At 39.9% G+C, this 13269-nt stretch overlaps 3 protein-coding genes across 3 annotated transcripts in view; 1 reads left to right on the top strand and 2 right to left on the bottom strand.

Annotated features, from left to right (window-relative positions):
* Positions 1 to 4154, bottom strand: part of LOC103153757 (vegetative cell wall protein gp1-like) — a 32144-nt gene extending 27990 nt beyond the window's left edge. Inside the window, exons 1-2 of the mRNA XM_016662163.1 lie at positions 4046 to 4154; positions 673 to 770 (exon numbers count right to left, since the gene is read on the bottom strand). The gene's annotated coding sequence lies outside the window, so the exon portion shown is untranslated. The remainder of the gene's footprint in view (positions 1 to 672; positions 771 to 4045) is intronic.
* LOC103153780 (prostaglandin E2 receptor EP4 subtype-like) lies at positions 1474 to 4615 on the top strand. Its single transcript, XM_007574809.2, has 2 exons — positions 1474 to 2742; positions 4067 to 4615. The coding sequence occupies exons 1-2, from the start codon at positions 1894 to 1896 to the stop codon at positions 4394 to 4396; spliced, it is 1179 nt and encodes a 392-aa protein (XP_007574871.1). The 5' UTR covers positions 1474 to 1893; the 3' UTR covers positions 4397 to 4615.
* Positions 4616 to 7844: 3229 nt separating this feature from the next.
* aspm (assembly factor for spindle microtubules) overlaps positions 7845 to 13269 on the bottom strand; it is a 24307-nt gene continuing 18882 nt past the window's right edge. Inside the window, exons 20-27 of the mRNA XM_016662177.1 lie at positions 11757 to 12616; positions 11510 to 11659; positions 11231 to 11422; positions 10102 to 10294; positions 9871 to 10025; positions 8761 to 8937; positions 8512 to 8684; positions 7845 to 8253 (exon numbers count right to left, since the gene is read on the bottom strand). Of these exons, the coding sequence (XP_016517663.1) occupies positions 8151 to 8253; positions 8512 to 8684; positions 8761 to 8937; positions 9871 to 10025; positions 10102 to 10294; positions 11231 to 11422; positions 11510 to 11659; positions 11757 to 12616 (2003 nt within the window). The 3' untranslated portion in view covers positions 7845 to 8150. The remainder of the gene's footprint in view (positions 8254 to 8511; positions 8685 to 8760; positions 8938 to 9870; positions 10026 to 10101; positions 10295 to 11230; positions 11423 to 11509; positions 11660 to 11756; positions 12617 to 13269) is intronic.

Raw genomic sequence — 13269 nt, 5'->3', positions numbered from 1 at the left:
ATATTAAATTCAGAGCTAGATATTTTGCTTTTAAACTAAGTATTTAGCTTGTAATATTTAGTTTGTAAACTAAATATTTAGCTGTGAATTAAATATTTAGTTTGAAACTCTGATATTTATAAATGTACGTGAAAATATGTCTGAAAATGAACCCCCATATTTTATTTCTCTGTGCCAGCCTAAATAAACCTAATTGTTGCTGTTAGTTTCTTACAGTGTGGCGTTGCAAACAGTCCCCATACCTACTCGCTTAGCTAAACCCAGGTGGCCACTTATTTCTGTATATTTTTGCCATAAACAACAAGACCCAAACGAAACATCTGTACTTGGTGTTTTGGTTCCTTCAGACATGTTTACAGCCAGGAACATATTTTACTAATTTACTTTTAGGGACAGGCCAAGATGTTATTCTCGGCTGGTTAGTCACACCGCAGGCACAGATAATGGACTTCAGAAACACAGGCTACCTTCAGCCATTAAAGAGAGCTATAAACTCCCATGATTCATAGCGAACAGAACAATATTCCAGTCAGTTTGGAGTTTCCCAGCCCTGGCATCACTCTGGTGTTTTGCTTTGTCTTTTAAGGTCGGCTGCAGACAGAGATCCCCTCTCCGCTGCTGCTCAGTGTAAACACAAGTCCAGCTGTAATGAATGTCTGACGGTACCAGAACCTGAACATGCTGACGTCCCGAATGTCCCCGCCGCAGATCCCCTGATGTTCCTGACGACCGTTTACAGTCAGGAACTTTTCAAATCCGAGCGCTTTGTTCTGCATTTTGGAAACATCAAACACAAGAAGAAGCATGTAGAGAAATGTTTACATCGATAAAACTTCCAGGATGATTCTTTAAAAGGAACTGGAGAGAAAAGAAGTAGCATGAAAACATCCAAACTTGAACACGAGAAGGTTCAGATGGGGTTGGTTTGCTTTAAATTTAAATCCTGATCACTTGGATGCTAATAGATACAACAGCCCACAGGGTCATTGTGGAAAACAATACAAAAAGGGGAGAAAAAACAGAAATATTGAAATTCATCTCAGAAATGTTCTAAATAAAACACATGGCCATTTTTTAGTTTCAAAAGTCCAAAATTTTCAGAAAAAATATGAAATTTAGAGACCCGTTTAATCCCACAGGCAACAAGTGTTGCCGAGAATAAAACCTACATTTTCACTAACATAACCAACATAAAATGTAATAATTCATAAATATCATTTGTTAGGGAGGTCCAAGGATTGAAATGCATGCAGTTAATTTGTTGGGAAAGAATTGGGATTAAACAGGTTTTAATTTTCCAGAAAACAACATGGAAATTCAACTTCTGAAACAATGTCATTTCAAGGTTTTTCTAGAAAATCTTGAAATTAATCTTAGAAATTATCTTGAAGTTTTTCGGGGGAAATTTCAGTTTCAAAAGTCAAAAATTTGCTAGACAAAACTCACATTTTGAGATGTTTTTCTGTCAGACCTTCAGATCATCAGGCCTGGTAGAACTGGACCGGATAGTCTAATGTCTTCACAACATTTAGGCTGTGAAACAACCTAAATGAGTTTTATTCTCCTGGGCTGAGGGTAAAAATTCCTCTCTGGGTAGAAAGGGCTGCAGGTCTTTGACCCAGATTAAAGTTCCTCTAAATTTCCTTCTGTGTGAATAGAGAAATATTGCGTCTGTCAGAAAACCCGACTCTAAATACCACACGTCCGTGATGAAAGTTGGAGCGGAAAGACTTTTCCCATCCATCATGCGCGTCAGGCTGTTGGTTGGCGCAACCCCAACATCCGGGACATCCCGCTGTCTCAGCTCCGATATTAGCGCTCCCTTTGCGGATTACTGGACAGCAGAGCGGCTCGGACTCCGCAGAGCTTCATCCTCCGGGAGGAAAAGAGGAAATGCGCTCCCAGATCCCCGGCAGCTTCTGGCCCTTTTTGGTTATGGAGACTCCGAACTTTACGCACGGGTCCGCGCCCGTCAACGAGTCGCTGCGCCAGCAGCGGTCAGGCAACTCGACTGAAATCGCGCTGCCGATCTTCATGTTCGCCTGCGGAGCCATCGGGAATCTGATCGCCATCCTGGTGCTCTCCGTGTCCCGGCAGGAGAAGAAGTCGTCCGCTTTCTTCTCGCTGGTGCGCGGCCTGGCGGTGACGGACCTGCTGGGCACCTGCATGGCCAGCCCGTTCACCATCGCCAACTACCTGGGCCACCAGGTGCTGCTGGACCCCAAAGTCTGCGAGTTTGACTCCTTCCTGCTGCTGTTTTTCGGCCTGACTGGACTCAGCATCATCGGCGCCATGGCGGCGGAGCGGTACCTGGCCATCTGCTGGCCCTACCGGTACCAGCGCTGGGGGGTGAACCGCCGCTCGGCCCAGAAGTTCCTGCTCTTCATCTACATCAGCCACATTTTGTTCTGCTGCCTCCCCATGATGGGGGTGTCCAGGAGCGAGCTGCAGCCGTCCGGCACCTGGTGCTTCATTGACTGGAAGACCTCGGAGCCTCTGGCCGCCACGTACTCCGTGCTGTACGGGGTCGTGAGCCTGATGTTGATCCTCGGAACCATCGTGCTGAACCTGGCGGTGTGCGGGACGCTGCTGCTGATGCGCCGCAGAACCGCGCACCGGCCCGCAACCAGAGCCAGCGTCAGGCAGAGGTGGAGGGCGCTGTCCTCGGCCGCGGAGACGCAGATGATGACGGTGCTGGTGATGACCTCCGCGGTGGTTCTGGCCTGTTCGGCCCCGTTAGTGGTGAGTAGACCAGGAAACAGCAAATGGATCGCACTGGATCTGACTTTTATTAATTAAACGGACCTCAGACTGAACCACGTTTGGATCAAATAATCCAAGAGCGGAACAAAAATCAGACTGCTTGCAGTCACCTCCGTTTGTTTGTCACAACAAACCAAAACAAACTGACAATGACGTATCGGGGTCATTATAGAAAAAATGAGTCCATTTCAGAAATGCTGAGATCTGAAATTTTCTAGAAAAAAAAGTACATTTCCAGCATCAAGGACTTGTAAATTTGCAATAAAAAATCTGAAATTTTTAGATTAATCTCAAAGATTTTCTGGATAAAACTTTTAAATTTTAGTTTCAAATGTCAGAAGTTTGTGAAAAAAATTTAACTTGGTGGTGTGCGGGTTCAAGTTTTTTAGAGAAATTTTGTAGAAAAAACTTGGAAATTTGTGAGTTTCAAAATGCAAAAACGTTTAGACTTTTGAAACAAAAGGGAATTCAAAGGTTTTTCTAGAAAATGTCTAGGATTAATTTCAAAACATCCGTTTCTTTTTCTACCAAAATTTTTCCTTTTCAAACACAGAAATGTCCAGGTTTCTTTCTACAAAAGTTTTGAGATTAACATAAAAATTTCTTAGATATTTTTTCCTAATAGAAAATTTTAGAAAGTTTTTCCTAGACATTTTCTAGAATTTTTTTAATACTTCTGAGCTTTAAAAGTCGAACATTTGCAGAAAAGTTATGCAAAACTTGAAAAGTGAAAAATTTATGAGACAGAAATTTTGTGTTTTAATCTAAAATTTTATTTAAAAAACAATAAAATTCTGTGCTCCAAAAGTTTGAAATTTGCGAGAAAAAAAAATCTAATTTGAGAATAAGATCATGAATTTTCTAGAAGAGTTTCAAAAGGTGAAATGTTTTGACTTTTCAAACTCAGAAATTTCCAAGTTTTTTTCTAGAAACATCAGAATTCTGACTATAAAGCTTTCTCCCCTTAAAGCTATCCGCACACTGCTGTAGATATTTTACATGATTAAAAAAAAACGTAAAATTATGCATTTATTTATGACTGTGATGATGATTTCTTTATAAAAACAAGAAAATTATGGACAACATCCTCTTCATGAGACTGACTGGGTGTTTTGGCAAAACAGTGTCTTCAGTCAGAGGCTTCTTCAGATTCGCTGTGATACAGACTGCTACAGGAGATCTTTACTCTTTACTCTCTTTGAATTATTGACTTACAACAACATTTAATTTCACTTTGGGATTAATAAAGCATTTTTAAGCTGGGCGTGATTAAACTCCTCACCAATCTGTTCTTGCGTTTCAGATCCGTATTTTCGCCAACCGTTTCCAGAGCGACCAGAAGGCGGACCTGCGGGCGATCCGGATCGCCTCCCTGAATCCCATCCTGGATCCCTGGATCTACATCCTGCTGCGGCGCTCCCTGTTCCGCCGTCTGCTCAGCCGGTCCGGGCGGTGCGACAGCCCCGTCAGCGCCTCCCCGCCGTCGCCTCACAGCGACCCGCCGCGGTTCCCCGAAACCACCAAGGAGAACCACGTGTTTGCTCAGCTGATGTGCAACGCCAACATCATCACACAGCTGCCCGCCTCCGTCCGGTTCCCGGCGTTCAGCTCAGACTTCCTGTACCAGACTTGAAATTCACCGATGACGTTTGCTGCAGGGAAGCAGAGAGAAACTGCACAAATCCCCATGGCAGCAGGACTAGCAGATATTATTTATTAGCTGAACCATGAGCACAAAACTGAGCCTTTACTCTGTACCTGTCTGTGTTTTGTTTGCGTTGCCTGCCTTAAAGCTATACACCTAATTTTATTGTAAAATATCTGGGTCATTTGTTCCCATTACACTGCAAAAATCTTACCAAGTTTTTTTTTATCTAGTTTTTACTGTAAATATCTGCACTTGAAAAAAAAAACAAATTTTTCAGCAAGAAATGGGAGCTTGTTTTAAATGAATAGTTCCTTAATATTGATTGAAAAAGTACTAGTTATAGAGGCAGATTATTCCACTTAACATGGAAAAAATGTTGTTTTTTAAATTATGTGCAGAAAATGTATAATACTGTCATCAGCATAAAAGGAGCCAAAGTCTAAAAAAGCAAACAGGGTGAATATAATGTCCAGGCTTGTTTACTGCAGAAACAAACATTTCCAAGTAATTTTGTTTCAGTTTCTAGTGTAAATATCTTACTACATTTGAAAAAACTAACATTTCAACAAGAAATGACAGCTTGTTGTAGGTTAATAATTACTCAATATTGATTAAAAATAAGTTCTAGTTCCATTGGCAGATTATTTTACTTATAGCAAGACATTTTCCCCCAATTTATCTGCCAATGGAGCTGGTCCTTTTTCATCAAAATGAGGGAATTAACTTAAAACAAGCTCCTATATCTTTCGTGTAAGTTAGTTTTGTCTTATTTCAAGTGTACTAAAGCATATGCAGTAAAAATTAGACTAAAAATTCTTGGTAAGATTATGTGTTTTTGCAATGCAAGGCGTTAATCAATTATTGGCTGAAAACAGGAGAATACTCTGAATCAGGTGCAGATAACAGTCTGTATTCTGTACCTGTCACTGGTTTGGTTGTGTGACTTAATGCTACAGATAGTTTTGTTGTAAACAGTTTATGGGCATTAAGGTCTTTTTTATCAGAATGTCGACATATTTCACATAAGAAGTTGCTTAAATGTCTCATTCAAACCTTGTATTTCTCTTTTGAGAGTCAAAAGATAAAAATGCAAAATTAATGCAAAATGCATATGGAGTTTGAAGTGTATGTCTTTGAGTCAGATTAAATCTGAAAAATGACGTTTCTTGAACCTGAGGAACAGTGGTGCTAAAAAGCTAAAGAGCTAGCTGCGCTACACAAATTTAATTTTGACAACATAATTTACATAGTAAATAATGCTATAAGATGTTCTGTACTTTTATATTTAGTTCTCTGCTCTCCATTTACTTGGCTGCCTTATGTGTCTTTATTTAAATAAAGTTAGTGCGAAAAAGATAAAATGTGAGGACCGGAAATGGAATTGCTGCGTAAACAGACTTCAAAATAAGAGCATAAAACAGTCCATCTACTTAATAATTCTTAACAGTTGATTAACTTCAAAACAGATTTCAAACTTCATTCAGCTGAAAGTTTACAAAAAAGCCAATTAAATTTGCACTTTGTAATCTTTTCATTAAAAATAATTTAAGGGAAGTTTGTTTACTGCTTAATGTTTTCAAAATTAGCAAAAAACGCAAAAGCGTTAAGCTAAAGATTAGCTCCGCTATTAGCATAAATGTGCTCAGCACTGCAAAAGCACAAAACTTGGGGAAAAATACTTTTATTAGAGACTAGAGGAGGTCGAATAAGTTTAAATAAACTAAGAATTAGAGCAAATCGCAAGAAATATATTTTTTTTTTTATTTTGTTTTTAAATCAAAGCCGATTCACTGTTTGGCTGTAAAATGTGTTGATTTTCTTTTTGTTACGTTCCATGTTTAAAGGTGCATTAGAAATCTTTTTGCCTCGTATTTAACCATGTCTGCGTTGGAAGGATTTTCTTTTGCTCACATTTGAAACATGCGTATTTTCTGACGCACTGACCCAAACATGCTGCTGATGCCTGATGTTATTAAATATTCCTGCTGAAAGTAAATCAGCGCATGTTCAGCGTTGTTTGCGCTTCATCCGTGGTTAAAGGAAAACTTGTACGGAACATATTTATAAATCGCTGAAAAAGGTGTGGAAACTGCTAAACATAATGAACATTTACAGTACAATTCATAAAACCACAGGTTGGTCTATTTCCTAGTTTAAATCTTACATTCAAATAAGACAAAATTAAGTTATAAGTCACCTTTCATCAAGATATGAGCTTGTTTTAAGTCAATATTTCCTTAATATTGATGAAGTACTTGTTCCAGATTATTTAACTTATGACATGGGACTGAATGTCTTGTTAAAAGTGAAATTAATCTGCCAATGGACCAAGTACTTTTTCCAAATATTGACTTAAAACAAGCTCTTATCTTGAAGTTACTTGTGATTTTACCTTATTCAAAAATACTTTATTAATCCCACAGGGAAATTAAATGCTGTTGTAGCTCATTAATTTTGATTTCAAGTGGACTAATATTTGTAATAGGAAGATGACCAAAAATACTTGGTAAGATTTGTTTTTGCAGTGAAGCTCAAATATATCCCTTTATTTATATTTTCTAAACGTGAAGTTGAAGAATAATCCAATTAATCTCAACTAGCCTGTGGTTGTTTAAGTAGATCGGCAGTGGTATGGAGCAAAATTGGGATGAAAAAGTTTTGTTAAAAAAAAAAAAGACATTGAAAAGAAGGATAAAAACTGAGTCTTAAAATACTTGAATGAAAAAATTTTTTTTGAGACTGAAAAAAAGTTTTTAAACCAAAACAAAAAACCTTGATACTGTTGACATGTTTCCTCATTTGTTTATTTTTGTTTTCCTGTTGCTTTATTGCATCACATCATGTGAAATGTCTAGTTTAACACACCTTTGTAAAATAAAAGGTGTCTTTCTAACACAGATGGCACATTTATCACTGTGCCAAAAGTAAATGTGCTAACAAACTAAAAATGATTTAGAACTGGAAAAAGTTTCTACACTGAAGGAAATCTTGAAACTAAAATCATTTGAAACTGAAAGTTTTGGGGTAAAAAGTTTCAAAAATAAAAAATCTGAAAACTAATAATTTGAAAAAAGCTCAAAACTGCTTTTCAGATTCATATTTACGTTTCAGCGAAGCCTCAGAACTGACAGGGTGTTTAGTCATTGGAAACAAATCCAAAACTGAGATTTTAGTTTTCTGTAAAAACATCTGTCTAAAAATATGCTAAGTAATAACTACTAACCAACTAATTTTCCAAAACATTTACTTTGAACATTACATAACTTAGCCATCTATTTGAGCATATAAATATACTCTCAGAAATGAAATATTTTTCTTTTACTTCATAAAAAGATCCAATTCCAACATCTGGGATTTAGTTTTCCTCCCTTTTCCACCCAAAACGTGAAGATGATGATTTAGCTGTACATATAGAACTGTATGTAGATGACTCGGTATTAATACATTTTATTTAAACGCACTTTTCAAAACAAAAACACTGTACAAACAAGACAAACCATCAGAAAGTTCCAGTATAGAGTAAGAAGATTTGAAAAGACGAGTTTTTAGGCGTTTTTTTTTTTAAGTTCCCCGAAACAGGAAGAAAAGATAGAAAAAGGAAAAACATTAAACAAGATCAATTTTATTATCACAAAAGATCAAATTCAGTATTTACAAACAAATAATTGGATTAAAAACCAAAACCAAAAACATTAAATATGAGGTTTTCTGTGAAAACAGACTCTTGAATATTTTCTGTTTATAAAACGATGGCGAGCGTTTCGGCCACCATCTGGATCGCCCTGAGGGGATCGACGACGTCTTTCAGTTTGTCCTTCCTCAGAACCCAATCCGGTGCAAACCTGAACGACACAAAAGTATGGAGCTAAATTAGTCCCAAGATTCACAGTAAGATTTGCCTTGTGTTGTACAGAACAGTGAATCATGTCATACATTTACAAATCTTCCTTTACCCTTCTGGATCTTATTACACACATGCAGATATTACTGTAGACTTTGTGAATCTTTCTGACACTAATTTAGCTCTATAGGAAACAGCATTTTAGTTCCCACAGAACCAAAAGTCCCGTTTGGGTTTTTACAGATCAGATGCTGCCTACTTTGGTGGCGGTTTGGATTTGCGCGGCGTCGGCGGGACGTAGAAGCTCCCGTTGATCGAGGCGTTGATTCTCTGCCTGGTGATGCTGCGCTCTTCGTCCATCCTGTGTTTCCGCACGGTGAGCCGGTAGATGCTACGTATTCGGTCCAAAACTTTAGGCAGCTTCACCACCTCCTGAGGGGAAATGGATTAAATTTAAATGTTTTTGTAAGCAGTAGTGGGAAAGACGTTTTATCTGCCTGCTTCAGACCTGAGCGCGGCGCTGGTCCTGCAGCAGCAGAGCGAGAAGGAAGCAGGCTTTGGTGAAGATGCTGCCGCCCTTTTCGGCCACTTTGTCCCCGGCTTTCTCCCGGTATTTCTGCAGTAAATCCAGCAGCGTTTCCAGGGAGTTTTCCACCGAATACACCGCCTCTATGGTCAGGTGGTACTGAGGGGAAACACAAATTTGAGTTAATAATTAGATTTGAACCAACTTCTCTGATCGATCTCAGTTGAAATAAATAAATTAATCGCATGTCAAATTAAAACAAGCTCAATAATTTCTATTTTTTCCTCTTTCTACCAAGAACAGGATGATAAAAGTCTTCAGTCTGCCACTTTGGTCCCAACCGAACCTTTTTTTTGAAGGGCGTTTTTATTTACACAGACTTCATAATTCATATTATTTGTTGTTTCTGCTTTGTTTATTCATTTTGGATATTTTAAAATGTCTTCCAGTTCCTGTTTTAAATGTTCATCAGAATTGATCTTTCAGACTATTTAGGGATGCACCAATATGAACATTTGATCCACTTTTTTGACAGGTTTGAAAAAACAAACAATCATAAACAGATAGCAACAAGTTGAACAACCATGCACATTTTTTTATGAAAAGCTAAATAATTTAAAATTATTTTTCACTTTAAATATAATGGATTTTAATGTATATCTCCTTGTTTTGTTTTTGTTGCCGTTACTCATTTTTAACCGCTTTTATTAGTGTGTAATGCTTATTTTATATACACAAATAAAAACAGCTTATAATATTTTAATTATTACTTATTGTATGACTATTAGAGATTTTTTTAAGAATAAAATGCTTTAATTTAGCCTCGTTGGTCTTTAATTTGCATTTGCTTCCTGTACTACCAACATCTTCCACCAGAGGGCGCAATTCAAAAAAAGGATTCAGTACAGGAGGCTTTAGGAAAAGTACAACTGGAGCCTGTTTTTGTAAAAACAAATTAAGGGAAAAAACCTGAAAGATTAAGTTTGTAAATTTCAACAAGCTCTTGTAAACGGGTTGAGTTTTTGGATAAAAATTAAAGATATTCATAGTCAGAAAAGCATCGATGTAATGAACCGGAGACGTCTGTTGTACCTTGGAGAGGTTGAGGAGGATCTGGACGGAGAAGGTGATGACCTCCATGCAGGGTCCGCTCCGGTTGCAGCTGCGTATCAGCGTGAAGATGACACTGGTGGCGCCGCTTCCCACCAGCCGCTCGCAGCACTCCGGCGACAGCCTGGTGGCGACTTCTGCTCACCGTAAAAAACGTTTCCATCACTACCCGACCGACAGCAGCGAGCGAAAACAAGCCGGTCCAGGTCTTACCGAGGTTCTTCAGGGCCTCCAGGATAAAGGAGAAGTGTTTGTATCGGAGGAGATACTCCAGCGCAGAAGAGGTTTTGTTGCAGAGTTTGTCTTCCTCGTGTACTTCAGTGGAGATTTTGCGCAAGCGGTGCCTCAGCTCAGCGAGTTTGGGGTTGTCGCTCAGCATGCGGGAGTGGTGTCCTCTCCACAGAGCCTGCAGGGACACAAGATGGAGCCGTTTGAGCCTCTGATGCGTCAACCGGGCCGTGAAGTTCTGGTCAGAAAATTAGACCAATTCATCTAATTTGGGGCTTTTAATTTTTTATCTTAACAGTTTTCATAAAATATTTAACAAAGTTGCACTTTGGTTCCACAATGACTACAAAAATCTTATAAACATAAAAAAAACAAAAAGTGTTTTAAAATAACCAAGGTGGGCAGCCCTACCTGAATAAGTTAGTTATGTTAGACTTTAAAGCAAAATCAAAACATTAGCTTAGCTAATGCTAAACGGTATTTGGCAGAAGCTAATGCTATAATGCTAGTTAAAAACCCATTCTGAAACCAAAGTCAATGACGAATTGAGATCATTCTTTCAATAAGGAAACCCTGTTTAAATTTGGTTTTACAGTAATTTAGTCATTTTATTTTTTTTAGTATTTGCTTGCTCTATAAAGTTTTTTAAAAAAACTAAACAAAAGGAAATGGAAATGTTAAACTTTAAAATAAGAGCATGGATATAAACAAACCACCTGCAGGGTATCAGTCTGCAGGTGGTTTTTATCAGTCGATAAAAAACTTCACAAATGTCAAACTTTATTCAACTAAAAGTTTCCAAAATGGCCAAGTAAATTTGCTCTTTAAAATTTATCCAGAAAAAAAAAATATGGGGAGCTAAGTATGCTAAAAAAATTTCAAATTTAGCAAAAAAGCTAAAAGAAAATTCCCTCAGATGTTACTCCATTAGCTCATCTCATATTTGAATCCATATCTATAATCTTGACCTTGAGCAAATGAGAAAAATCAAACCATAAGTGAGCTAATATAGCAGTCAGCCAGCATAAGTAGACTTAGTGGTAGCATTAGCTAATGCTAATGGTAGCATTAGCTCATGGCACAGGCAGCGTTAGCTTCAGCAGCGCCTCCTCACTTGAGCTTTGATGATGCCTCGTTCAGCCCTCTTCTGTCGCTTGACGAGGAGGAATTTTCGGGTCGCCTCCTGGATGACGGTGGCGGCTTTGTGGCGGCGTGCTAACCAACGCCTGACCACTCTCTGGACCGTCACCACCTTCCTCCTGTCCTCCAGATATCGTCTCCTCTGCAGCCTCGCTCTAACCCAACGCTGAGAAAAGCCCAGAGAACCATTCATAGTCAGGTGCTACACTCCCAAACCCAACAGTACATCAGTGGTTCTGGTTTGCGGGTGTACCTGTATGGTAACGACCGACTGGATCTGTCTTTTTGCCGATTCCAAAGCCCAGTGTGCTCTTAGGGCTCGTTGGATCTTTATGGCGCTGAGGTGAAGGAAAACCGCAGCCGTAAAGCGGAGTCTCTGCTCTGCCTGTGCTGCCTCCAGAGCCTGAAACCAGCCAGCAGGAATTCAAAGTAAAAATCACAGGATCTGGTTAGATTCCTCACAGATAATAAAATCTAGACCCAACTTGGTTTATGGTTACCTGTCGTTTTTCCTTCCAGGCTCGGCAGCATCTCTGGAGAGTGATGACAGCCTTCCTCATCAGCAAGTATCTGCTCTTCATCGCTTCGGCTTCTTTAGTGGCTCGATATTTCCTCTGAATCGTGAGAGCGGATGATTTCAGTTTCAGGTACCGTTGCCGTTCACGGTGGACCCTAAAAGCGCTCTGAATGACGCTTGCAGCCTCTCGCCTTTTTCTGATCATTCGTCTCGACTTCATTCCTCGATATGCAGCCTGAAGAACGACGACAGCTCTTCTAACATCTTGGTAACGCTTTTCCTGAAGCTCTTTATATTTCTGCGCTTTAAACCTCTGCTGTAGGACAGTCACTGCCCAGCATCGTCTCTTATAGTCCGTTTGCTGTTTGTGTCTCCTGAAGTTAGATTGAATGACGGTAGCAGCTTTGTGCATCTTCGCCACTTGGCTCCTGACATGATGGCCTCTGAACGCTGCCTGCAGGACGACAGCAGAGCGTTTCATATTCAGGAATTGCTCTCTGTCTCGCCGTTGGAGAAGAAGAGCTCTATAGTGTCTTTGGATGATGATGGCCGCCAGACGCAGAGCCTGGAACTTGACTCGCTCTCTGTGCTTTCTGAATGCAGACTGGATCACAGTTGCAGACATTTGCCAATGAGCAACTTTGTATCTGACTTGAAGTCCTCTGAACGCTGCCTGCAGACCAATGGCCGCTCTTCTCATTTGTTCATATTGTCGTCTTTGTTGCCTTGCTGCCACTATGGCACGGTATCGTTGCTGAACCAAGACGACTGAGGTCTTGAAGGCCAGGTACTCCTGGCGTTCACTCTTGGTACGGTAAGCTCTCTGGATCACTCTTGCAGCCTGATGCATCTGCCTTAAATTCTGTCTGGACTTCATTCCTCGATATGCAGCCTGAAGAACGATGACAGCTCTTCTAACATCTTGGTATCGCTTTGCTTGAATCTCCTTAAGTTTCTGGGATATAAACCTCTGCTGTATGACAGTCACTGCCCAGCGTTGTCTCTTAAAGGCCGTTTGCTGTTTGAGTCTCCTGAAATTCGCTTGAATGATGGTAGCGGCTTTGTGCATTTTTGCAATTTGAGTCCGTGCATGATGGCCTCTGAACGCCGCCTGCAGGACGACAGCAGAACATCTAACATTCAGGAAATGTTCTCTGTCTCGCCGTTGGAGAAGATGAGCTCTATAGCGTCTCTGGATGATGATGGCCGCCAGACGCAGAGCCTGGAACTTGACTCGCTCTCTGTGCTTTCTGAATGCAGACTGGATCACAGTTGCAGACTTTTGCCAATGAGCAACTTTATATCTGACTTGAAACCCTCTGAATGCTGCCTGCAGACCAATCGTTGCCCTTCTGATTTGTTCATATTGTTGTCTTTGTCTTTTGGCTGCAACAGTAGCTCGATATCTGCGCTGAACCACGACAATAGAGGTCTTGAAGGCCAGGTGCTCCTGGCGTTCACTCTTGGTACGGTAAGCTCTCTGGATCCCTCTTGCA

The sequence above is a fragment of the Poecilia formosa genome, unplaced genomic scaffold (assembly GCF_000485575.1).
Source record: "Poecilia formosa unplaced genomic scaffold, Poecilia_formosa-5.1.2 Scaffold361, whole genome shotgun sequence".
NCBI classification, from domain to species: Eukaryota; Metazoa; Chordata; class Actinopteri; order Cyprinodontiformes; family Poeciliidae; genus Poecilia; species Poecilia formosa.
This window is presented reverse-complemented; position numbering and strand designations above follow the sequence as displayed.

Coding starts and splice junctions, on each gene's coding strand:
- LOC103153780 (XM_007574809.2), top strand. CDS start 1,894: ATGCGCTCCCAGATCCCCGGCAGCTTCTGGCCCTTTTTGGTTATGGAG. Junction 2,743..4,066: donor CCTGTTCGGCCCCGTTAGTG/GTGAGTAGACCA, acceptor CTTGCGTTTCAG/ATCCGTATTTTCGCCAACCG.